This window comes from Euleptes europaea, chromosome 13 (genome assembly GCF_029931775.1).
Source record: "Euleptes europaea isolate rEulEur1 chromosome 13, rEulEur1.hap1, whole genome shotgun sequence".
Classification (NCBI taxonomy): Eukaryota; Metazoa; Chordata; class Lepidosauria; order Squamata; family Sphaerodactylidae; genus Euleptes; species Euleptes europaea.
The window spans coordinates 62,306,940-62,333,727 of record NC_079324.1 but is presented as its reverse complement, the minus strand read 5'-3'; the positions used below and the strand labels follow the sequence as shown (position 1 = coordinate 62,333,727).

General features: G+C 43.7%; 1 protein-coding gene across 2 annotated transcripts in view; it reads left to right on the top strand.

The window, feature by feature from the left end:
* The window catches only part of ATXN2 (ataxin 2), a 45,388-nt gene that overhangs the window by 12,367 nt on the left and 6,233 nt on the right, over window positions 1-26,788 (top strand). Inside the window, exons 7-20 of one of the 2 annotated variants that reach the window (XM_056859274.1) lie at window positions 107-304; window positions 1,239-1,417; window positions 3,880-4,092; window positions 5,900-6,073; window positions 7,525-7,722; window positions 8,837-8,947; window positions 11,201-11,271; window positions 12,420-12,724; window positions 15,713-15,776; window positions 15,988-16,140; window positions 17,104-17,164; window positions 18,531-18,715; window positions 20,207-20,339; window positions 25,502-25,555. In XM_056859274.1, coding sequence (XP_056715252.1) covers window positions 107-304; window positions 1,239-1,417; window positions 3,880-4,092; window positions 5,900-6,073; window positions 7,525-7,722; window positions 8,837-8,947; window positions 11,201-11,271; window positions 12,420-12,724; window positions 15,713-15,776; window positions 15,988-16,140; window positions 17,104-17,164; window positions 18,531-18,715; window positions 20,207-20,339; window positions 25,502-25,555 — 2,099 coding nt within the window. Of the gene's footprint in view, window positions 1-106; window positions 305-1,238; window positions 1,418-3,879; window positions 4,093-5,899; window positions 6,074-7,524; window positions 7,723-8,836; window positions 8,948-11,200; window positions 11,272-12,419; window positions 12,725-15,712; window positions 15,777-15,987; window positions 16,141-17,103; window positions 17,171-18,530; window positions 18,716-20,206; window positions 20,340-25,501; window positions 25,556-26,788 lie in introns of both variants that reach the window. The other variant, XM_056859273.1, reaches the window with a different exon arrangement.

Sequence of the window (26,788 nt, the reverse complement as noted above, 5' to 3'; positions counted from 1 at the left end):
GTGTGAAAACCACTGGCATGAAACATCACCTCATCACAGGCACTTTTCTCGAAAAGCATATGCTTTGACATCAATCTTCGGTCTTCTTATTCTTCCCCTCTTTCAGGGTGCCCTTGGAAAGGGATAACTCAGAAGAATTTTTAAAGCGGGAGGCCAGAGCAACACAGTTAGCAGAAGAAATTGAATCAAGTGCTCAGTACAAAGCTCGGGCAGCTCTGGAAAATGATGATCGGTCAGAGGAAGAGAAATACACAGCTGTTCAGAGGAGCGTGAATGAGCGAGAGGGACATAGCGTGGCAAGCAGGTATCTGGGAATCATAGCAGTAACACGTGTCATATTTTGAGAAACATTTTGGGTTGCTGAGCTAAATCGAAACAGCTGGACCAGTAATTTCTTTGCTGTTTGGGACTCAAAGCCCAGGAGTTACTACAACAGTCAAAGCTTTGAGTATGAAAAAGTTTTTGTCTGTGGACTCACATGGAGTTGCATGTTTGGGGCATTCAGTCTTCTGCATATGACATGTAATCTCCATTGAGTCCAGGTTGAATCTGATCAGAAGACTGGCCTCCTGTATTACAAGACAGATTTCACTATTAAATTGTTATGGTCCTTAATAAAAAAAATCACTGCATTTAAAATTACTATATTGTTTTTCTAGCATGTCCAAATGTTCCTCTTGGCTTTCATTTTGCTTTGTGATGTATCCGAATAGTGATCTGTTGCCATTTAGCAATGAATTTATATGAACCTTGATGTGATCTGACCTGATTCTTTACATTCTGGTGACCTGTTCTTAAGAGCTTGCCCTCCTGTCACTTTACAGTACCCTTTACCCATAAACACCCTTAAAAACTTAACATTTAAATCTCTTAATGCCCTTTTTTTGGCTGCCAAGAGATAGTGCCCTCTCCAGTCTCTTCTGATATGGAACAGTATAATGAATGTAAAGTTGTTTGCCATGTAGTTTGCCTTGCATTAAAAGATGCTATATGTATTTATTTTTTTAATTTATATCCTGCTCTATCCCAGCCATAGGCCAGGCTCAGAGCGGCTTACATCTTTAAAACATCAATCAAACATATCAACACAAAAACAATTCACAATTAAAGCCATAAATGTTTTCCAACATATGAGCATTTTAGTAGTTTGCATTCCCATTGTCTTGCACTGAAAGATAATGGAGCAGAGGGTTTAGCTCTTGGCTGACGTAGCGTTGTGTGTTTCCCCTCTCTTTCAGGGAGAGCAAGTACATTCCACCTGGACAGCGGAGTAGAGAGACCCTGTCCTGGGGACCTGGAAGGCAGAATTCCCCAAGGATGGGCCAATCTGGATCAGGCCCACCGATTTCAAGGTCCGGGTCTCATTCGTCGGACTACAGTTCTAGTTCTGGAGCAGACCAAAGAGTAGTTAACGGAGGCAAGTATACGTTGTGACTTCAGAGGGCAAGCTCTTGGGCATGCTCGCTGTGACATCAGCACCGTGGTGGCTCTTTGAAGTTGCCTGTTGCAATGCATCCCGCCACTAGAAGAGTAAGAACTGTGGCTGCTTAGGCAGAGTTGTAACCTTTGCAAGAAACGGTGCGTGTTTTGCTGCCCTGCACAGATTGTGCCCACATCACCACTGTTTTCTTAGGGTCAGCCTCTTAACAGCTGCCATTTTCTCTGCTGTGCCACCTGAGGACATTGGTTTAAAAAATCAGTAATTGCTGTAGTGTTGTAACTCTAAAATCCTATTGTAATGACCATTTTTTATAAAATGCCCTCTGGTGGTGTGACAGGCAAAAAATGCAGGGAAAATTGCAGCCATGAGGGGCTGGCAGAGAAACGTTTGCAGAAAAATCCTGTGTGGAAGCTCCATTGCTAATGTGCATACCTTTGCATTTTTTGTGGTGATGAAAGCAACATGAAGAATGCTTACTGTGTGGGAGCAGGCTAAGTTGCCCAGGAATTACTCTGTTACTAAGCACTGAAATAGAAATGGATCTGATACAAGGAAAAATAGTCCAGCAGTCTTCTCTCCAGTATGATTAATTTGAGTACTGCACATGATGATACCATGGTGTAATGCTGCTGCCAGCTTAATTGTCCTGGGAACAAATTAGGTATGCATGCATCAATATTGCAATTTTGAAAGAGTTAACTTTCAGAATTGGTGAGACGAAGCTGCAACAGATGGTATACTAAAATATGGGATCACAGCATTTTATTATATAGTAAAGGGTATGCATTTTCAAAGTAAAGCTTGCTCAGGTGTGGGACTAGATAGAGGAGACAGCACTCACGGACGGTAAGTAGCCTTTATAGGAGTTTTGAGTCGCAGCATGTATGGCTGGCCAAAACAGTTGTTTGTCCCCACCCCCCACAGTTAAAATCCCAGGTGCAGCCTTCAGAGTTCTGCTGCACATCCTCTCCCGCGAAGGAACACTATTGAGATGCTCCTTTATGCTTTCTGTGTGCCAGATATTCAAATAATGTGCAATATTAAGGGCATTGCACTTTCACAAGGAAGTTAATTTGGGTTTGAAAATAATGCCCTCAGTGGACAAACTAGACTAAATTGAAGCTTGTTGCCTGACTTCCTCTTTCTACAAAACGACGAGTGAATCCATTATTCTGACAGCACAGTAAACGCAAATGCCAGATGCTGAACATAGCCCTTCTTGGAAAGGGATTTCTGTAGTTTTCACATGTCTTTGCATTTGAAAGTTGTAGGTAACGCTCCGACTGCATGTACTGCGTTTTTAATGAAGTAGCTACTTTGCTATCTGCATCTGAATGGCTTCCGTGCCACATAGCCCGTAATGTCCAGTTGTGTGTTCTGGATGGGGCAGTGCAAACATGGTTTGGATGGACTGAATGCTTAGGTTTGCCTTGCTGGCAATGGCACAGTATACAGCTCTGCACGAGAAAGCATGTGCGGTGGCCAAGGGTGCCCCGTCTGCTGGCAGTCTGATCTGAATAAGAAAAAAGTACAGGATGCCAAGCATATGACAAACTCACCACAATTATATTACTTTCACTATATAAACCTAATTCTTGCTTACAATACCCATATGATAAAGAGTGAAAACTCAGCAAAACATGGGATAGTTATCGAATGTACAGCCCATATATAGTTCATGAAGGAATCTTCCAAAGCAAAGTTTAACTTGGATGTTCAAAACGATGGTTACTTCCAATTCAAGACGACCTCCATATTCAGTGGTAAATATCCACATACCACAAGTCCACTGCACAGACAGTGATCTAGAAACAATTGCCATTTCGTGGAGCCCTCCTCAGTGTGCTGTGTACACTTCACAATACAAAATACAACAATACACAATTTATCATCTTAACATAATACACACAGTTAAACCATATCAGTCGACTTGTGGTGTGTGGATATTTATGAATATGGAGGTCTTCTTGAATTGGAAGTAACCATTGTTGCTTTTCACTCTTTATCATATGGGTATTGTATGCAAGAATTAGGTTTATATAGTATAAGTAATATAATTGTGGTGAGTTTATCGTATGCTTGGCATCCTGTACTTTTTTGTTATTCAGTGCTTTGAGTAGTACAGAGGTATTGTGATTTTTGCTTTGGGCAGTCTGATCTGGGCTCGCTGTTTGGTTTAAAATTGTGAATTTAAACCGTTGGGGCGCTCAGTTGACCATTGTAATGAATTAATTTTTCTTCTGGAAAGAGGGTAGAAAAACCAAGAATCCTACTTTTATCATGTTGGCGTCCTTCTAAGCCTGTAGATGTTCCCCCAAGGGTTTAAAGAAGTATGAGAAATCATTTTTGTCATTTTTACTTTTCTCCCCCCCCTGTTTTTCCCCCATGATTTTTTTCTTTAGTTTTTATGCTTTCCTTCATATCATTTGTTCTGTCAGGTGTTCCCTCCTGGCCATCGCCTTGCCCATCTCCTTCCTCTCGCCCACCTCCTCGCTACCAGTCAGCTCCCAACTCTCTTCCACCTCGGGCAGCCACCCCTACAAGGCCGCCCTCCAGGCCCCCCTCGCGGCCCTCCAGGCCCCCGTCTCACCCCTCTGCTCATGGCTCTCCAGCTCCTGTCTCTACTATGCCTAAACGCATGTCTTCAGAAGGTACAAATACCACCGTTTTGGTTCATGAGTTTTTGTTTGTCTTTGTGTTTTCCCCGCCTCCTCCTGTGAGTTAGTTACAGAATTGTTCCCTCTTCATTACTGAACATATAATTTATGTGCTTTTTATATTCAAAATGATTATTTCTATTAGCCTTCTTTAATTTAAGGATTTTTTGTTTTTTGCAAAAAACCAGACAGAGCTGTGTCCCTCTCCTGAAGCTTTAAAAAATACATTAAGCTTCCTTTAATATGCCACGGAGCCTCCACTGAAAAAACCCTTGCAGTTCCTTAGCTGGTTGCAGTCCCTTGCCCCATGGGTCATAACCATGTTTAAGAGTTACTGCACATGGTTAAAATTAACCAGGCCTTGCTAGGGTTTAACGTTGGGTGCTTAGCAAGGATTAACGAAGAGCCAGTGCAATGTAGTACTTTTTTGTGCTGGACTCTTAACTAGGGTGTCCTGATGTCTCTGTGGCCATGCCCATGAAGTTTATTGGGGGATCTTGAGCCAGGTATACCCTGTCTCTCAGCCTAACCTATCTCACAGAGATGCTGGGGGAGCAGGGGGAATCATGTGTGTTGCTCTGAACTCTTAGAGCAGGGATGTTGAGCTCATTTGTTACAAGGGCTGGATATGACATAAATGTCACTTGGTTGGGCCGGGACATACTGCGCCAGCCCAGATCAAGAGTAGGCAGGGGGTGGCTGTCTCAGCTGTCTCATGGGCCAGATAAAAGTTCTCAAAGGGCCGGATCAGGCCCCCAGGCCGTATGTTTGACACCCCTGTCTTAGAGGAAGGCCAAATGAAAAAAATTAATAATCATGGTTCATGTTGGTCCAATTTAACTTATAGCCATTGATAAGGTGCCAGGGGGAATTTATGTATTCTGTGGTGGGTGAAGGCCACACCTGGTCTTAAGGGCCCCTAAGGGATTGGGTGTGCCGCATCTGAATCATCTCACAGTGGCTAATGATGGAGGGCTTTGCCTTGGATAATATTTGCTTCCCTCTTGGTGAATAAATCCAGCAAAAAACATCAAGATTGTTCCCATTGCAAAATCCTTTTAGGCAGTTGTGTTAGGGAAGGCGAGGTAGAATGGGGTGGAACTTCACTGTGTTTGTAAGTTCAGTTTGAGGTCATTGTAACTTTTCCCAGCCTGTTCAGTAGATCGATCAATTCCATTTCTGTCCCGGGCTTGAGGATCTTATGCAGTGATGCTGTGTACTGTGATCCTGAAACTCGCTTACTTGTGTATCATTTTGATGAGTGTAGGCTATACAAAAACATGTTTTGGGGGGATGGGCAGCACTCATTCTGAAATACTATGAAAATGTATAACACTTAAGGCTGCTCTTGAAACATTTGACATGTAAAAACTTGGCAATCACAAGAGTTGAAAATAGTAATACATTTAAAGTTCTTGTTTGGTTTCCCCCCTTAATTTTGCATTTTTACCATTACATTTTCCAACTTTTCTTTCACCAGAATGGTTAGAATATTCCACCCAAAAATACACAGGTTGGGATTTTGTGAAATCTTAGTGAGAGTTTGTGGGCCACAGAAGCCAAGATGAAATCCTGTCCAGTTCTCTCAGCTGTGCTCTTGTGTGTCCCCATTTGTTTTAAAGGGACTGTAAGACCCACATTAAACAAGAAAAATACTGTTTTAAAAAAAGCTGTTGTGAGACCTTAAATATAGGTAGCATTGAGGTACTGTTTTGTCAGTGGGATTTAACTGGGAGGAAAAGGTCTTTGTGTGATATTCACAGTTTAGGGTATGTGTGTGCGTGTGTGCTCCTTTTTCCAGGCCCTCCACGGATGTCTCCGAAGGCACAAAGGCACCCGCGAGGCCACAGAGTCTCTACGGGCAGGGGCACCATTTCAAGTGGCTTAGAATTCGTCTCTCACAATGTGCCAGGGGAAGCTACGTCAACAAGAGGCAGCCCTTCTGGTGGGACGTGGTCGTCAGTTGTCAGCGGGGGTAAGTGAAGCTCAGCCTCCTGCAGAAAGTAAACTTTTGGTCACCTTGGTTAGACGGCTGTTACAGTTCTAGGAAGTGAAGCTTGCGGACACAGGCCTTCTGATGTAAACTACATGATGGGTGATAGTTGATTGGTCAGTCCTTTTTCCTTATTTCCTGTGCCTAGAAACCAGGTGATGGAAGAGCTTGACTATCACTTAAAGCAGCAAATGTACTATTTCTGTCATCTGCCTGGCAGATAGTCTTCACCACTGGATTACATCCCTGTCAGAAATGTGGGCAATAGGCTGATTGGTTGGCACTTTCAGCTTGTGAGAGGGAGGTGAACCTCTTACTTGGCTCTGTTTGTCTTTCTTTGAAGTGGCAGCCAAGTTTTTTGTGCCAAGTATTGTAATTCTTAGGCCTAATTGTGTTTTGAAAACTTCCTGGTTTCTCTCTTCTCTTATTGTTACATCCTATCCTAATTTGAGTTAGCCAAGAGAGTGTAAGAAATCTCAGAGGCGTGCTTTCCACAGTCAAGTGGCATAGGTTGCTCTCCCATCCCTGGAATTATTATTTGTTTCATGATGCAACTGCTGGGGAGGAAGACCAGTATATTTAATAAGGTTGCCAACAGGCCTGGAGAAAAATGTCCTGTGCCTTTAATAGAGTCTTGCTGTGTTGAAATGGGCAGCTGAAGCTTTTCATAGCATGGAGATAATATCATCCCATTAAGTCTTAACTGAAGAAGAGAAAAAAGGTGGTGTCAAATTGCAGCAAACTCATGGCGATTTCATCCACAGGGTGTTCCAGGCAAGAGATGAGAAGTTGGCTGTTGCCTTCCTGGGCATAGCAACCCCAGTCTTCCTTGGTGGTCTCCCATCCAAGTACTGACTGTGCCCAACCCTGCTTAGTTCCCAAGCTCTAACAAGCTTGGGCTAAGCTGGTCTGTTTGGCTGCTAAATCTCAATTAAAGGGACAGTATATTTTTTTCCTCCGGTGGAATGTTTCCCTTTGGCTGCAGCTGTTTTTCCCCCCTTCAGTTGGAGCTATATTGCATATCAATTCTAGGCTGCATGCTATAGATATGTATGAAGCCCTAAGTTGGATTCCTGGAGAGCTGGGTTTGAGGTTTCCTTGGTGTAAGTGGAGGTTGTTAGCAGAAAGAATGATGGAATGTTAGCTGGGCTACGAATAAAATATCTGCAATTTCTGCTTCGGTACAATCAGTTACTTAAATTAGGGATTCTTTGGACTGAATGCCAGAGCTTCTTACTTCATATGAAACACTGGGGTGGGGGGAAGAGGTGAGGTGCTATATCATAGAAATCAGGGGAATTTCCTAGGCAGGCTTTTCCTTAACCGTTTTATAAGCTTCGTATCAATACAGTATTAAGATGACAGGTTTATTAGTGTACAACAGCTGTATGGTATTACAGCAGAATGTCTTTTTCCCCCTTTGGTGTTCCTAGCTTCTAGGTTGTCTCCTAAAGCACACAGACCTCGGTCTCCAAGGCAAAGCAGTATTGGAGGTGTGCCTTCCGGGCCAGCCCTCGCCTCTCCGCAAGCTGGCTCTACTCCAGCGGAGTCGGTAGCTTCTCCTGTCCCAGCTGCTTCTCCTACTCCCGCCAGTCCTGTCTCTAATAGAGCAGGTACCCCATCTGGTGAAGGTAAAGATCTGTTATTTCACCCTATTCCAAGCTTAAATAGGATTGCAAAAAACATGCAATGATCTAAAAATTGCTTTTGCATTGAAATTGTTAGGGAGCAATTATCCACCCACACATTTATTTTTATGCGCTTGGTTTGCTCATCATTTGCAGTCAGCTTTTTCTGCCTTTGTATGGAACTCTTTGGGGAGGTCGCTGATGGCTCTGCAGGAATCCATGTAATTTTCTGAATGGCTGCTAAAAATTATATTTCCCTGTTCCATTGTCACAAATGTTTAATGACCAGGAAAAGGCTGTTTGTCATTTTCTTCTTCTTCTTTTTTTTGTTACTTAGTCTGAGCTTTTGAATGATAGATTAGAATTGTAATACTTCAACATCTTAGCATTTTTCATGCTGAAATAATGAAATATGGGAAGCCATGATAGCGGATAAGATATCTATGCAATTAAAAAGGCATGGATAATCCTAAGAATACTTCACGTTTCCTAGAAAAATTACTTCTGTTCTTATTCTTGTGTGCATTTGGTTGAAAGCCTGTAGTAACTGTCTAGCTTCAGTGCATCTCAGAAAAAAAATGCGAGGACAGGACTGCTACACAAAAGTTCTTTTTATTCTAATAGCTAACAACTTACTAATGTGGTAACAAAATATAGTTGAAATCTTTCTCTCCTAATCCCCCCCACACCCATTTTCATCATGAAACAATGATACATGCATTCAAAGTCCAGGACCTGCCCTTTTATATTAGCATCTATTGTTTTGTAAACCTCACAAAAATCAAATAGTAATTTTTAAAGTCAGATTGTTGCCTTGGAAGATTCAAAATTAATTTAATTGTCAGATCCCATTTTAGACATATGTGGCATGCAAATAGCTTTGTTGTGCTGGGAGTCTCCCTAATCCCAGAGTGTCCCTTTTCCCTCCCAGAAATGGGGAATAAGCAGGATAATTATGCCACTAGCTTGTAGGATTTCATGTTACATGAAAATATTCATGTTTCCCCTCCCTGATTCCTTGTTGTATTGCTCTGACCTGTTGGAGTTCTGTGTCTTTGAAACATAAAATAGATTGTTTCTTGTGTGCCATTAATAGTATGTTGGCTTTCCTTTTTAGCTAAAGATTCCAGGCTTCAAGATCCAAGGCAGAATTCTTCTCCTGCCAGAAACAAAGAAAATCTGAAGCCAAGTGAACTGTCTCCTAACTTTAGCAAACCCGAATGCAAAGGTAGGACCCTCCGGCGGTACGTGCCTCAGACTTTGGAGCACCCAGGGGCCGTAAATTACAACGTTCTTATCCTGTGACTCTCCTGTTGACATCATGTGCAAAACTGCTTCAGATTAGATGGATGGCAGAAGTGGTGGCATTTTCTTTGTGGGGGAAAAAGAGAGCAGGCTGTTCTCAATGTCCAGCAGAAGAAGTGTTTGTCGCAATACATGTCTTTTTGGCGCTGTAGCATTCTTGTTTTTGTTGACACAAACTTAACATGGCTGTCCCACTATAGAAACCCACTAGTTTGGGCCCAGTTTGTTTACACTCACTTGAACCAAATGGTGTTGTTTTTTTTAATTACACAGCACAGTGCATGATGCTTTACAGAGCACAAACAGTCAAGTCCCTGCCCCAAGGTGCTTACAGTATGAAATCTGAGGCAAGGAAGATAACAGAGAGGGGGAGGGGAGATGGAGGCAGGGAAGAATCTGTGTTCATTCCAGTGACATCTATATGGGGTTCGTTCCCGTAGGCGAGGGGAACTAAGGATTTGTGTAAAAGTTTTCAAGTGTTTCTTGGGATGTACCTCTACCTCATTCAGGAAGGCTTTCCAGAGACTTGGGCCTACTGCAGTAAAGGCCCTTTTTATAACTAACAGATATTCTTACCTCTTAGAGCAGGGCCTAACCTGGGGGTTGACAACTGGTGTGGAGAAAAATGTCCTGTCTCTTGAACAGAGGCTTAATGTGTGGAAATGGACAGTTGAAGCTTTTTGTTGCGTGGAGTTAAATAAAATTATTTATCAGCTAATGATCCATTGACCCTCTGTTACAGGGCATTTTTCTCCAGGCAAGTTGGCAAGGCCATTTATAACTTTGAGGCAACGTTAAACTTGTTTACTAAAACAGAGAAAAAAATATATTTGAGGTGGATTAGTCTGGGCTCCTTAATTTTGGGGCTGGCTTTTACATTCAATGAAAATTTGTTAAGGCCTGATGCAGTGCATGATCTGATTAAATGTATTTATTTTGACTTTTGTTTAGTAAACATCTAAAAAGTGCTCCATGTTAATTTTATGTTCTAATAGCAATAAATACTTGAGCTAAAATGTTTGATTAGGAAAGGTTTGAATTGTGTGGCTTAAGTGTTCAAATTCAAAGACTATGTGGGAATTAAATTTTTACCAGCATACCAGTAAATATAGAGAGTTATAGCATGTTATGATGCTTACATTTAAGAAATAACCCGAAGAACTGTGCATGGTATGCTATAGATTTGGCTATCCACTCACCAAATCCAGAAGAATTCACTAGCATGGATTGACAGCATTGCTCTCCCATCCACACCCCACCCCACCCAGCTGAAGCACCTTTCCAGAGGGCAGCACCGTTCCTCAGTATCTCACGTTGCCAGACCCAAGGCAGCTCTTCGTTTCTCTAAGGACATGTTGTCATTAAAAAAAAAGTTACATGCCAAGAGTCTAACCCCTTCTAAGTCTATCTGATGGAAGAAGGCTCTGGTGTTGGAAAGCTCCTGCCGCAAGAGAAGCCAAGCTGGCCTTCATATTAGAGCAGGAATTTTTGCTGCCTTACTTGCATTGGATGGATAATTGGCCTGTGGGAAGACCATGGCTCAGTGGTAGAGCATCTGCTTGGCATGCAGAAGGTCCCAGGTTCAATCCCCGGCATAGCCAATCAGATCTTCACTGACAAATCAGTAGCCCTGCTGGGCAAAAGCCCCACCTGGCCCCACCCACTTTCTAAAAACACTTATTGCGCACCAAGAAAGGTGATGGCGGGTGCCGTGGCGCCCATGGGCACCACACTAGGGATCCCTGGTATAGGCTATTCAGTGCAAAGAGGCTCAATATTTAGTATATGTGTGGAAAGTTCTCTGTTCATTGAACTGATTTTTGTGCTCTTTGGGAGACCATAAAGATTTGGAAAATGTAGTATCACACTCAGATACCTCTGTTCACACAATGAAAATAAAATGGCAAACTAGGCCAGTTCTTCTGTTGGTCCAGCAGCTTGATCATCCTGGGTCTTTTGGATTGGCACTGGATTACAATTTCCAGTGAATTCTTGTTTCTTTTTTCCCCTCTTGAGTTGAGGCGGTGATCCAGAATTTGGGTCTGGTGGCTTTCCTGTTGGAACCTTGGCTTTGCTTAGATTTTGAACATTGCTCTTCTCTCCACCCTTCTTCCCCCTAAATGTGCTGGCGCTGTATCAAGTATTTAGTTCTAACATAATATATGTTATCTGACAGGGGTGTCTCCAGCTGTTTTAGAACATAGAAAACAGATTGACGATTTAAAGAAGTTCAAGAACGACTTTAGGGTGAGTACCTTTTTTGCCATGGTTGCAGATCATACACTGTAAATGCATACCATGAGCCAACCATCTTTGAATTCTTGCCTTACTGCAAGCATAATTATGCTAAAGTGAAGGACTTCTATGCTCATTTTGTTTCAGGGGAGAATTGAGTACACTCATGCCTCCCATTGAAATCAGTAGCACTTGAAAAAGCTTCAGTTGGCTGTATTGTGCCTTGATGATTCTACCATTTAAATTGCTTTAACTGTCAGAGCTTTATGTATGACTGATGGTGGTTGGTAGGTACAAGGGTGGTGAGAAAACAGCATGGCTAGATAACATGGCTGTACTTGACTTTGGTGCTAGGTTCAGTTGAGGGGTTTTAAAATATTTTTAATGTGCTCAAAAATGTTTATTTTCCAAGGCACACCTGAAATTCTTGAGCATAGTTGAGTCTTATAGAATTAGTCCTGGTGGCTTTAAGGCCATTCCACATAATGAGGCAGCAAACCCGGGTTTCACACCTAACAGAGAGCTATGTCCTCCTGGCTCTCTGATGGATATGCCTTGTGATACCCATCTATTTAAAAAGGTTTGTCTCGTTTATACGTTTTGGGGAGCATGCTTAATGGTATATCTCAAAGATAACGTGTGACTGGAATGCCTTAATGTTCCAGTACATCAGGATCCTCTCTGGAACTTTTTTGTCCTAAGCAGTTGCTCTAGAGATTAGGTCCAGTTAAAAAAAAAAAACCCTATATTTGTGTACTTTGCTTTTATGGTAGTACAGACTAGAGCAATATGACTTTAGCAAATTCAAATTCATTAATACGGTCAACTGACCAATCACATGCCGACAAAAACTTCCAGACTCAATAGTTTTGCACCGCAGAATCACAGACTGCCCATACATATGAAGGTGTAATATCAATAAAAACAACCCCTGGTTAAAATTATCATCTTAAAATTGTAAAATATTCTAACAATCATTCTCTAATATAAAGTTCTGCGTATTTTAATAGCAACAATATGACTTCAGCAAATATAATTTATTTCAAGCTGTAGACTATGGAGGTAATCTATAAAACACTGACCATACACTGTGCCTGGTCTCTGTCTGTCCTAGGTCAGGAGGGACTTGTTGAAAAGTATAAATCCTTTCTTTTCCCCAGTTACAACCAAGTTCCACTTCAGAAACAGTGGAACAGCTACTAAGCAAAAACCGAGACAATGAAAAATCAAGAGAAGTACCCAAGGAGAAAGCCGACTCGAGCTGCAAAGACTCCGTTGCTGAAACCAGCAGCAATGCCGCCTCAAACAGTGGCAGTAGCAAGGCCAACAGCCCCAGCATTTCGCCCACTTGCAGTACCATCGAGCAGAAGCGAGGGCCTGAGGTGACTTCACAGGGGGTGCAGACCTCCAGCCCGGGAACGAAGCAAGAGAAAGAGGACAAGGAAGAGAAGAAAGATACCACCGAGTGAGTAGTCCTGTCTGCACGGCTCGTACTCTGGATTCCTCCATGCCTGGTGGAGCGAACGGCAGTTGAGAAGGCCCGGTGGGGCTTTGTGGTTTCTTGTTGAGCTCCTTATCTGTGATTTATGCATTTACAGAATCTGTGGGAAACATTTTTGTTCATATTTTACTGTTCTCTTTGAAAATCTGCCCAGGGCTTCGCAGTGGTGTTATCTGATGAGAAAGCAGTATTTAGGGGAGTGTTGGCACCTAGCCTCAGTGTGGTTAATTGTAAATCCGGGATAGGGTGGTAATTTTCTCCTGCCAGTATGTCTCCTTCTGCAGTGTATGAAAAACCAAAAACAGAAAAGAGGGAAAGAGGTCCCAATACAAAAGTTGAGAAAGAAAGAAATCTCAAAGCTAAGACCTCTTAAAAATATAAACAAATAACCACACATAAACATAATTAGTACATATATTCATGTGAGAAACACCAAAATCTAAAAGAGTATCAAATATAATACATGTTCCAACAACACTTCAAAATGTAATGAATGGCTGAATAATAACCATGCCATGTGTAGTATGTGACAGTATCAAAAATGCCACTTGAATATACATTTTCAGGGTACATAAATCTAAAGGTTGCATAGGACAGGTACTGCTTGTTTCGAAAAGTGGTCTTCAGTTTGTTTAAAACCTTCTAATTAATTAGGGACAACATAAGCGGTTCATGCAGTGCCACCTAAATCTTGACTAGGAATTAATCAAAAGCCATTGCAGCAATGTGAAAAGAGATAACACGACCCATCTGAGCAGATAACTTTTTTTCTCAAACAAGTTGCCTTCCATGCATGAGATGGTTGTTTATATTTTGTAAGTGGTCTTAACTTTGTAGTTTCTTTCTTTCTCATTCCTTCTGCAGTGTGCCTCTTCAGACTGAAGTCTCACACTTGCTTTAGGGAGGTTGGTGTTTCGAGAGATGCCCTTTCTCAAAGGGAAGAGAGTGTTGAGCGATGGGAATTCCCCCCTCCCCCCCATTCATGCACTTGTACAGGTTTCAGACTTCCACTGGGGGAGGTTTTGTCTTGCCTTCTCTGAGGAAACAAGCTGTGAAAGTTATTCTTCTTTTCCCTATCCCTTCTGATTTTTAGTTAGGTTGGGGAGATTGGCCGGTGTGTGTGTGTGCGTGTTCTCAATCTCAGCTGGGAGCTGCAAATATCTGGGAACCGGGCCTCACAGTAAGAGGCATGGATTGGGTGCTGTGCCTCCCAGAGAATGGATGGCTGCTGGAGGTTCATGCCTCACAACAGGTTTCTGGAGCTCCTCTTCCACAGCAACAGGTGCCCGTGTAATCCAGCAGTGCCTCTTCCACAGCTGGAGTGAAACATGGCTGGCCTCTGTGGGGCTTTCTCTCCGACCTCCACTTGGGAGTGCAAGCAGCCTGCTAGTCTGACAATCAGGTGGGGATCAGTAAGCCAGCCAGCACGGCCACTGTCATGGCCGGTTTCAAGACTCATATCTTTATGGTTTGCCTCCCAAAGTTATGACTGGAGGCTGTTTCAAGGCACGATTTTTGGAGTTGAAATCCAAGGTCCTACCACTTGTTACCGGGAGAGGTAAAGTATTAGAATCTTTTAAAGAGGCACTAGTTCGAATAAAGCATTAGAGAGGGACCATGCCTTCTGTCTTCAAAAAGGAGCATTGCAGAAGGGCGGTAGGGGAACCAGATTTGGTTCCTTTTGTCCTTAGACTTTTTAGGGCAAGAGACTTCTGATCATTTAGAAACTGCTGGCATTAAATCATCCAGTTTCTGGCTGGCACTTGCTTTACTTCCTCAAGGCTACTCCAGCAGGCTGAGGTGATTGAAGAGGCAGTCTTCCTCTTAATGCTGTCATTGTTGCTAGGAGGGCTGCAGCCTCCCCCACCCCAGTAGGAAAAGTCACTGAGCTCTAAAAACTATTCAGAGGGGTTGCTCCATTCCAGAGTCTGCATCTCTCGCTCCTGACAGATTGCTTATTGCCATTTTTTGTGCTGAAATCTCAGATTTCCCTGGTGTCAAGTTTTGTTTGTTCTCTCTCTCGCTCTTGATCATAATCATTTCAGTGAGGGGGGAGAGTGGCATGCTTCCAATATATGCCCCCTTACATGATAGCTTCATAGCATTGAGACCATAAAACACTTAGGCTCCTTATCAATTTCCTTTAAAGCAAGCAACATAGGTGTAAATGTTCCCTGGTTTCTTTTTAAAAAGTGAGTTCAAGACTCAGTGTGTGAATCCCCAGTGAGTTTGTGCTCTGGCTTGAATCCTGACACCTGGGCAGCTGGCACAGTGGTGTTTTCTATCAGTACTCCACTGCTAGACATTTCTTGGGCTGCTGCTTAGGCAATGCCTTCTACCTTTTATTGGCATTATGACATAGCACCTTAATTTCATCTGAGGCTTCCTGCAGAAGGAGAGTACTGGACAGGTTGGGTAGTAGAGCAAACCCAGTCCTGTCTCCCTGAAGTTGATAAAAGCACTGCTGTTGAGCACCCCATCACTGGATTACCCTCCGTCTGAGAGAGATGAGAACTGACTTTGAGGATTTCTTTTTCTCAGGTGGAGCAGGATATCCAGGCCTCGTCCTGCCTGGGAGCTTGCCTTTCTAGGAACACGAGCTTGGGGTGTGTTTTCCTCCTTTGACTAGTTAGAACAGTAGAGAACTCTAGCTCAAGATTCCCCCCTCAGTAACATTTTATTAGTTCTGATTGTGTTTTAAAGTTTTGCATTTGTTTTTTATTTAGGGGTGTGTTTCTACAGCTGTAGTGCTCCCAAAACTATGAGGACAGCCCCCCCCCCACAAAAAATCTGGTAGTTCAAAGTCTTTATAAATCCTGCCTGCATTGGTAGTAAGAGAAGTTAGCCATCACCAGATGTCCTGCTGTGTCCGAGAAGGTGAAATTATCATGTTCTCTTCCAAAGCCGTCTCTCACACGTTGCTTCCTTCCCTGTTTGCTTTTTTCCTTTTAGACAAGTTAGAAAATCCACACTTAACCCTAATGCAAAGGAGTTCAATCCTCGGTCGTTTGCTCAGGTGAGTAGAAGAGGCAGAAACGTCCTCATCCCTTCCCTTTGCTGTTCCAAAGCTGATGTGCTTCTGATGCTCCTGTTCAGAGGCAACCCTGCATAGTTTGTGTGTATGCCTCGTGCACTTGCCAGGACAATCTGCGGCTGCATAAGGCTGTGTGTGCGGCTGGCCTGTTCAGGGGTCTACCTGCAGCTCAGCCATTCCGTTTCGTTTGCAGCCCAAGCCTTCTACCACGCCCACGTCGCCCCGTCCGCAAGCGCAGCCCAGCCCTTCCATGGTGGGCCATCAACAGCCCACTCCAGTGTATACTCAGCCCGTTTGTTTTGCACCAAATATGATGTACCCTGTTCCCGTCAGCCCAGGCGTTCAGGTAAAATGCGCAGTTGTTTCAACGGGACAAACCTGTAGTCGCTGAATAAGCAGGCTGTACAAATGGAGACCGCTTCAGAGGGTGAAGGGCAAAGCACAACGAGTTGAAATGGCACTGTTTGTAAGGCAATGAATAGCGGGCTGGGAATGCAGGAGAGAGAATGAAATATGTAGGAATTGTTAAATGTTCCTGTATAGGAGGTGTTGGGGAGGGAACCTGGGTCACAGGGGAAAGGCTATATACACCCCACTCTTCACCTGTCGGTTCTTCCTCACCAGTGCCCCATCTCCATAAGCATGTTTATTTGGGTAAACCATGGGTTTGGCAAGAGTAACAGGTAGATTTACACTCTTCCTATCAGCCTTTTCCACAGGGACTGGGCTGATATGGTGTACACATTCCTTAGAATACTCTCGTTTTTCTGTGAAGCTTAGGTGTCCCCACAAGTAGTGAACTGCTGTGCAATCTCTGCAGAGGGCTTATTTCCAAAAACTTAATGAGATAGTGACCACCTTGAAACTGTTAGGATGTGCAGCTGCCAGCATTATGGTGGAAGTCTATTCTGCATTGAGTGGCACGGTCATTACAATGCTTTCAAATGAAGGGAAGATGTTGAGGTAACCGGGACACGAGTGCCAGAGATTCCTCCCACTGTTAGCCTCAGCAGAGTTGTTTCCTAGCTTCATCTTTGACACTGCAGTGCATTTTGGAGGGCACCTCTTGGGTTGTGCCAAACATCCACTTAGGGTGGCGGAGCTGGCCCAAGGAAACCAGAACAACAGTGTCAATTAAAATTAAATGGCAAATGGTAACTGAACAGGTGTGAACCATGTAGCTGTAAGAGTATGTCTGGCAGTAAATCAGTGTCAAACTGTCACATGTGAATGCCCCTGGAGAATGAGGGTGTGTATGCATGTTATCTGTGGCTGTCTTCATTTAATGTCCCCTCATTTTCTTTTACAGCCCCTGTATCCAATTCCCATGACCCCCATGCCAGTCAACCAGGCCAAGACCTATAGAGCAGGTAAAGGTGAGAATATTACAGCATTGCATGTTCTTGTACTCAGCTTGCAAGTTGAATGACTAACTTGTCCTGCATGTGATTTTGTAATATGGTGATAATTTGGGTAAGCTGCTCACCTCCCTTTATGAATGTTCCTCCCTTGTCCTCTTGTCCGTTGCACCTCCTCCTAATTTTTCTTATTAATTTTCTTAGATTTCTAAGCCCTCTGGACGGGCACAGTTGACTTCCTACAGGGCCTACCACCTTGGCTCCACACCAGTGCCCAGTGCATGCTTACCTGAACTTGTAGTGCTTGATTTGCTAGTTGTTTAATCACTAAGGAGTGGTAGGGATGGAATGGGTTGCTGTTGTAGGGGTTTTTGCCTTCCCTTTGAAACTTTAACTGATTGGAGGGATCGCATATTCAGTTTACTATAAACCTCTTGATTTTGAAAGCTCATTCAAAAAGCAGGGCTATCAAGCACAGGACTGTTAAGAGCCACTCTGAGCCCTCAGACAAAGATTCCCCCCTGAGAACTCCCGTCTGGACCCAACCCAACCATCACCTGAAAACAGAGTGCTCAATTTGCCTGGCTCAGTGAACATTCAGGTGGCCTCCAGAATTTTGTCCCCATAGACTCTCCTTACCCTCTACTCCTGCGGCCCTACTCAGGTGCTTCTGTGTTTACATGGGCAGGGCGGTTGTTTGTTTCAGTAGCCATGTTGCTCCCACAAAGTAAAGGTTAATAGAACAAATTAGGCACTAATGAAATGTAACACCATGTTACATTTTAAAGTTAATTCTTAGTGTTGTTTGCATTGTTTGTTTTTGTAATCTAAATGGAAAAATAAGATTTTTTTTTTAATCTGACATTTTCATGGAACTAGCTAATTCTAAAACGCTATTGTCACAGATAACCTCTTTTGGATGTAGTCTTTAGAACCATTTTTTTTTTGTTTACCTGAACTGGTTGCTGTGAATTTGTCAGAACTTAGTATACAGGAGCTTACTCAGTGGTTGGCATTTCCACATGAAGTTGATGGGAGAAGTTTCTGTTTCTCTTGCTGTTCTGCAGAGGACGGAGCCACAATCCATCCCCAGTTCTAAGCATGATCAGTGAAGGTTCTTGTGAGGCTTCCAGTAAGAAATTGGTTGCATCAGAGCAGTATCAAGGTGTACAGAGCTGGGCTCCTTAAGCCGATTGTCTTTCATGTGCAATAGACTCCAACCCCGCTTGCGTGATTGAGTGTCAAAGGCCATTGTCCTTTTGTTTCAACTAAAATGAGAGGCCTGAGCGGTCTTTTAACATGTTGGTGGAGTATAAGCATATCTCTCGCTTTTGGGAAAGGTGCTTTCATTAAGGTGCCCTCTTTCCTTTGCTTGCAGTATCAAACATGCCCCAGCAGCGGCAAGACCAGCACCATCAGAACGCCATGATGCACCCTGCCTCTGCTGCTGGCGCTCCCATTGTAGCTACGCCGCCGGCTTACTCAACACAGTATGTCGCCTACAGCCCCCAGCAGTTCCCTAACCAGCCTCTTGTTCAGCACATGCCACACTATCAGTCTCAGGTATGCCTCGCACTTCTTCCGCTGTGCTCTTTGTGGCTCGTTCTGCCCCAGGCGTGGGGTCTAACTTTGCATGTTGCCACACTGACTCCTCTGGGAAAACCTACTGTCACGCAACACTTCAGAAAAAGCTACAGGTGTAAGCAGCAGCAAATCTCACATATTGTGTTAGGAATCAGCAACTGGAGGCCCAAAGCTGCAGCTGTGAGCAGTGTCTGAGGAAGGAGAGGCATGAAGACAACAGTGTCTGGGGCAGTAAGACTTGCTGCCAAGCCACACTGTTTAGCTTGGAAAGAAGGCAGTTAAGGGGGGACATGACAAGAGGTCTATAAAATTATGCATGGTATGGAGAGACTGGACAGGGAGAAGCTTTTCTCCCTCATAATACTGGAATGCAGGGTCATCTGCTGAAGCTGGAGGGTGAGAGATTCAAAACAGATAAAAGAAAGTATTTCTTCACACAACACATAGTTAAATTGTGGAACTCCCTGCCCCTGGATGTGGTGATGGCTGCCAACTTGGAAGGCTTGAAGAGGGGGGTAGACATGTTCATTATTCATGGCTACTAGTCAAAATGAATTCTAGTCATGATACATACCTATTCGCTCCAGGATCAGAGGAGCATGCCTATCACATTAGGTGCTTAGAAACACAGGCAGGATGGTGCTGCTGCAGTCGTCTTGTTTGTGGGCTTCCTGGAGGCACCTGGTTAGCCACTGTGTGAGCAGACTGCTGGACTTGATGGGCCTTGGTCTAATCCAGCAGGGCCTTTCTTATGTTCTTATGAATGGAGGGCCTTGGCTCCTGGTCTTCACCTCAGAGTGGCCCTCCAATAAAACTAGTTTCTGACCAGGGTGTTAAATAACATGGACTCTAGACAGGTTTAGGTCCCAGCTGTCTTCCCATAAACCTCAAGGCAGCTGACAGTACTGTAGGCATCCAAATTAAGACTATTTCGTATCCAGGCCATTGCCTGAAGGCACATGCTGCAGCAGCTGGGCTGAAGCTAATCTGGCCTGGGCTGGGATAGTACCTGGATGGGATCAGGAAGCAATTCTCCTCCAGGCTGATTGGCCAGGGATCCTGGAAGGTTTTTGTTGTCATCTTCTGGGCATGGAGTGGGGGTGCGGGGGGAGGTAGTTGTGAATTTCCTGCATTGTGCAGGGGGTTGGACTAGATGACCCTGGTGATCCCTTCCAACTCTATGATTCTATGAGAGCTTTTTGCCTCAGAAGGTTAAGGTACCTAGTGATGTAACCTAGCCTCAGTGTAGTGTTGCCAAGAGGCTGGCACCCATAACAGCTAGAAAATCTATTGCAGAGGAGAGGCCGTGAAGCTTTTGTTAAGTATGAGTAACACCAGAGCAGGTATCTAAAAGGCAAAGGCTTATGGTTTTAAGTTTTGGGCATATTTACCCAAGGAACTTTGAAGAAAGGCTATATTTCTGCGTGAGGAATACTGATAATTTGTGTTTCGCTCTCTCTTTTTTGGCAGCACCCCCACGTTTATAGCCCTGTAATACAGGGCAACGCTCGGATGATGGCCCCACCTACGCACCCGCAGCCCGGCTTAGTTTCTTCCACAGCTACACAGTATGGTGCACATGAGCAGACACACACGATGTATGGTAGGAATATTTTTTTTGTTTAGCTTGAGTGTCTTCCCTTTGTGCTGGGGGAGAACTGCGTTTGCAGGCTGGGGCAAAGAAGTGGGGCACTTTGTGTTTGACTGTGTGCAGAATTCATGACAGCCTGTTAAGGTGTCGTACAGTTGCGAGACTCTGGAATTAAGGGCAGTTGTCAAGTACGAACTGGTGTAATGTAATGGCTAAGAGAATGCCCTGTGATCTGGAAGGTCCCTGGCTTAAATCTCCCTTCTGCTGCAAGGCAGTTGCTCAGCCTTCCTGTTTGCAATAAGACAATGATATTGGCATATTTTACAGGGTTGTTGTAAGGATTGTAAGAAAATGGGTTCAAAGTGAGTGCCAGCGTGGTGTAGTGGTTAAGAGCGGTGGACTCTAATCTGGAGAACAGGGTTTGTTTCCCTATTCCTACATATGAAGCCTGCTGGGTGACCTTGGGCCAGTCACCGTTCTCTCCGAACACTCTCAGCCCCACCGACCTCACGAGGTGTATGTTGTGGGGAGAGGAAGGGAAGGCAGTTGTAAGCTGGTTTGAGTCTTCTTAAAAAGGCAGAGAAAATGGGGGTATAAAAATCAATTCCTTCTTTGAACACTGCAAGGGCTATAAAGAAATGCTTTGTTTGTGAGTACATGGGATGGAAATCTGACGATTCTATCCCAGATCCTTCTTGGGGCTTTTAATATGGCATACATAGAACTGTCATCACTCATGGAGTGCCAGTTCTCACTCTCACTTTCATTACTTGCGTAGCACAAATCTCTAATCACCGCATGACCGCTAACACATCCCCTCTCGGTGGAGAGAAGCAGCTTCGCTTTGAGTGCTGGTTCTCTGACCATTGTGTCATGCTGCCTTCTGAACTCCTGACCCTGCTGATCTTTGACAGTCTTAAATTTGTATGATGGATTTGGAACTGCTGGCCTTGCTTCACACAGATGACACTTCAAACTTGGAAGCAGATTCCCAGGCAGCATTCAGTGTGGGTTGGGGTCATGTGTCTGTTGTCTTTAGGCATCAAGCCCTCAGGTGATTCCTTGCATGAGCAGGTCTGTTTTCTGCCTCCTGGGGCAGGCTTTCTGCAAGACTCATTGATCATTCTGAATCATAATTCAGCTTACGAATATAGCCTAGCGCGTGTTTTCTGTATAGATTATCTCTTAAAACCAAGATTACTGAAACACCTTCAAGTTGGTGATTCTAGGTCAATAGTGGTTTCTGGCCCTCCTCCTAATGTTGCTTGTTTATCTATTTTAATTGAATTATGTTATAAATTTAACTATTTTTAATTGCTCAAATATTTTTTGTTTGCCACCTTGTGGGCCCTGATAGAGTAGAAAGGCAGCATAAAAATGTTTTAAATAATAATAATGAATGTGCTGGCTTACAGGCCATGTGTTTAGTTGTTCAGCGAATGCATTCTGGATGTCCCGTGGACTGTCAATCATACTGAAATGTTATGTAATATGCCTCGAGTCTCAGTGAGACTTTCTATTCCTTGGCTCCACCATCAACCAAAAGGGAGACTGCAGCCAAGAAATTAGAAGGAGATTGAGACTGGGAAGGGCAGCCATGAAGGAGCTAGAAAAGATTTTGAAGTGTAAGGATGTGACTCTGGCCACCAAGACTAGATTAATTCATGCCATCATATTCCCTATTACTATGTATGGGTGTGAAAGCTGGACAATGAAGAAAGCTGATAGGAAGAAAATAGATTCCTTTGAAATGTGGTGTTGGAGGAAAGTGTTGCGGATTCCGTGGACTGCCAAAAAAACAAATCAGTGGGTTATAGATCAAATCAAGCCTGAACTGACCCTAGAAGCTAAAATGACTAAACTGAGGCTGTCGTATTTTGGTCACGTCATGAGACGACAAGAGTCACTGGAAAAGACCGTCATGATAGGAAAAGTTGAGGGCAGCAGGAAAAGAGGAAGACCCAACAAGAGATGGATTGACTCAATAAAGGAAGCCACAGCCTTCAATTTGCAAGATCTGAGCAAGGCTGTCAAAGATAGGACATTTCGAAGGACTTTCATTCATAGGGTCGCCATGAGTCGGAAGCGACTTGACGGCACTTAACACACACACACACTCAGTGAGAAAGGTGGATTATAAATAACATAAATATCTTGCGTGCAGCTTCCTAGATTGGACTGCAAACATAGCATAGGTAATTGTAGGTGTCCCTAGAATTCCTGTTGTTACTTTGGGATCATGGCCTTTCTCTTCTTGGAGTATTTATTTAATTTGTTGGATTTTTATGACACCCATTTCTGACCAGTAAGCATTTAGTTTGGGACAGGCACTGGGTGATCGGCCGTTGTGCCCCCTCCTGCTGGACACTGTTCAGAAGGAGCGATGGGAGAGAGAGAGAGAAAGTGTACAAGTGAGGCATGTTGCCATGGAAGTGTAAAAGGATAGGTATATCTGTAGAGAATACCATGCATGGCCATGGCATAGATGGGAAATCTCCAAAGTAGACCCATACTCTTGTTTGGTGCTTCAGCGCTGTGCAAGACACAACCATATGCAGCATCCTGAAGAGCATCAGAAGAACCCTGCTGGATCAGACCAGTGAGGGTCCAACTAGTCTCACACAGTGGCTAACCAGTTCCTCTGGAGGGCCAACAACTGGGCATAGAGGCCAAGGCCTTCCCCTGATGCTGCCTCCTGGCACTGGGACTCAGAGGTTTACTTCTTCCCTCAGTATTGCTTATATCCTGCCTGTCTGTACATGCAGGTAGCAATAATACAGTTAAAAGCAAATTAACTGTAGTATAAAATTATACTAAAATATAGATGAAAACAGAGATACCCATGGCTTCTACCACTTCACTAACGGTGGTGCAGCTTAACATTAGAATGACTGGATTGCCCTACGCTGAAACCGTAGCAGCTGAGGAGCTGTTCTCCAGAAGCCCATTCCAGAAGACTGGAAGTATGTCATGGAGTGGTTGCAGTCTGATAGCTGGGCTTGGGTACACATGAAGCTGCCTTCTACTGACTCAGACCCTTGGTCCATCAAAGTCAGTATTGTCTACTCAGACCGGCAGCGACTCTCCAAGGTCTCAGGCAGAGGTCTTTCACATCACCTACCTGCCTAGTCCCTTTAACTGGAGATGCCGGGGATTGAACCTGGGACCTTCTGCATGCCAAGCAGAGGCTCTACCACTGAGCCACAGCCCCTGTCCATGGCTCTCCAGGGTCTCAGGCAGAGGTCTTTCACATCACCTACCTGCCTAGTCCCTTTAACTGGAGATGCCAAGGATTGAACCTGGGACCTTCTGCATGCCAAGCACATGCTCTACCACTGAGCTAAGTCCCCTCCCCAAGAGGATAGGTGCTATTATAAACACATAAACACATTAAGCTGCCTTATACTGAATCAGACCCCTGGTCCATCAAAGTCAGTATTGTCTTCTCAGACTGGCAGCGGCTCTCCAGGGTCTCAGGTAGAGGTCTTTCGCATCACCTCCTTGCCTAGTCCCTTTAACTGGATATGCCGGGGGTTGAACCTGGGACCTTCTGCATGCCAAGCAGATGCTCTACCACTGAGCCACTGCCCCTCCCTGAAATGACACAGCTTAAATCTGTTTTAAGGACCTCCTTGGGTACCTGGGCCTGCTGTTGTTGTTTTTTAACAGTCTGTCTTGATTTTTCTGGCCCAGCAGAACTCCAGGGTTCTAATGGGCTGCTGCTTTTCTGTGGCACGTGTTCGATCATCACTTTAAGGACCAAAGCAGCCATAGGACTACTCATTGGCTAAACATGAAGGGCCTTTCACAGGCTTTCTGGGAAGCACATTATGCAGCCGAGCCGTGCTGATTGGAGACCCTCTGCCAGATGAGGGAGAGTTGCTAACTGCAGCTGGCCTGGAAACAGCATTTCTCAGCTCAGTGGGCTGATGAGCTTCGTCATATCAGGTTGAAACTCCCAATCCGACCAGTTGCACAGGGATGTTTGGTTTTCGTTGAGAATTCTCCCAACCATTGTTTCTTTCCATGTAACATTCGATCTCCTTTATTTGGGCAACCGTCACAATCAAAATGTTGAAACGGGCTGCTTGCTGTTCATAGAAAGCTGTACTTCCTCTGAGGTCTAGATGATCATGAATGTAATTTGCAGAGTCCGACAGTATGTGCTCTGCATTGTAATAGGTAATATTTCTGCTGAATATGTTATGTGATTTTTGACCAATTGCAGCAGCTTGGTTTCTTGTAGCATCTGAAGGATGTTTGGAAACTGGTGTACAGTGTAGTGGCTAAGAGTGAGCTGTAAGCTTGGAAGTCCTTTATTCAAATATTATCTCAGCCACAAGATTATTAAGTGGCAGCCCAATTTGCTTTCTTTCAGAACAACTATCCAGTCTACAATATGATGAAAACAAAACTGACCAACCTTACAGGCTTGCTGTTACGATTACTGAAATAATACATGTGAACTGTTGTATAGGCTGTATTATATCCATTGGGGGGAGCGAGCCAAATCTATAAAGTGCATTTGCATTAACGAGTAGTTCATTGGTGTTCAGCAGGTTGTATCAGGCAATAAAATTAAAAATGTTTGTAGCAGACTCATTCTGATTAACTGTGTGTATAAACAAGTGTTTAGCATTCACCATTAATTCCCGAACCTTTGTTAAAACTAAAAGGTTTCTGAAGTGTGAACCCAGCTAAATTGTATCCCTGTGCTTGATCCTGGTTCTGCTTCATATTTGCTTAGCGTTCTGTGTCTGATTTTCTCTAACCTCCTGTGGTTTTCTTTCTGTTCAAATGTGGTGTGCTAAACAGAGCAGTGTTTTGGGAAAAGGGGGCTATGCATACTGAGGAATCCGGTGTTTTGGGGTTGTAATCTGTCCCCATCTCCATTATAAAAAAAAAGAACTAATGTATTGGTCTTCACTGTAAATTAGTTTAATTTTTAATCTTTACTCTTCATACTATATGGAACACCTTTAGTAGTTGTCATTTTGTTGACGAAGACCAACTGTCATCTGAATTCACTTGAAAATCGTTTAACTTATTCTTAATTGCAAATTGGTTTGTGCATGAAATCAATCATTGACTGTTTAACCTTTCCAGGAGACTGGAAGTGGTGCTCTAATCTCTTGGCACATGGCTAATTTCCCTTTCTATTTCCCCAAATTCAGCATGTCCCAAAATACCCTACAGCAAGGAGACAGGCCCTTCTTTCTACTTTGCCAGTGAGTTGGGTTTTTTGTACTAACGTTGATTTGTACAGTAAACGTGAAAGAATCAATGTCAGAGGAATAGGCTTGTTTAATGGCTACTCTTTCACTTTGCATCAAACCAAATCAAATCTAGTGGAACTTCTTTGTTGACTGAATATTCATTTCTGTCTTGACAGAAAAATACAAGTTAGGTGATCACCAAAACTGGGACAGTTTTGACTTGGGCAGTGCTAGTCCAAAGGTATACAAGGTACAAACGTGTCCAACTTTTCTGAAGAGAATACAACTCTGAAAGGGCAAGAACTGGGGTTGGAGGACACCAGGAAGAGAGCATGGTGTTAACCCATTGAAATTATGACACACGCACCCTTGCTGGACTGACACATTTGTAATTCTGCTTAATTACTCAGTTATGAGAACTAGAATGCTTACTTTGAAAAAGCAAGGGCGGAGGCTATTGAAATTCTGTCTTGGATTCCTCTACATAAATATGATCTTCTGGCTTTCTCAGCATAATTTATCACTTGTATTTATTCAGGTGAACCTGAATATGTAGTCAGGACTCTTAGCTAGGGAAGGAGATGTCTCCTTGCTATCGTAGGGGGCTTTGCTGATCTGCAGGTTGCAGCTGGAACCCCAAGTATTCATATCCACTGCATTTATTAGGGGTTGAGAATCAGACAGACTTTGTACAAAGCTGCCCCACAAATGATGTGGTGACCTCTTGTTTTTATTTAGAGGGCTGTTAATGCAGTCACAGCATTTGGTTTGGTGCACTTGAAATACTTTTGACAAGTTTATTCTTTTAACAGTCCCTCCTTTTAAAAATGGACTCCACTGTACTCTTATAACATGCATTTTCATAATCCTGGATGTATTTATGCTATGAGTGGTTTGCTTGCTGACATTAAAGGGTCAGTGTCATTATTGCCATCTTACTGGGACCGGCAGTATCATGCACTAATAATGATTTTATTCAGTCATTTGTCACTGGATCCACATGCAGAACCTGTATGCAGAATCTAAAGCGATGTTGAATTTGGCTGGCTCCGCCTTCCCCTGCTTCCCTTTCACTTCCTGCTGCCCTGGTGATTTGATCTCTTTTTGGGTTATGGGGTTATGGTAGAACTTGTACCTTCTCAACATTCTGTTGCCCCTTTTAAAAGTGTCTACTTCTGTTGCTGTTTTCCTCTTCCTCTTGCTGACATATTTTTGTACAATCCCTCATGCCGTATTGCTGAACAT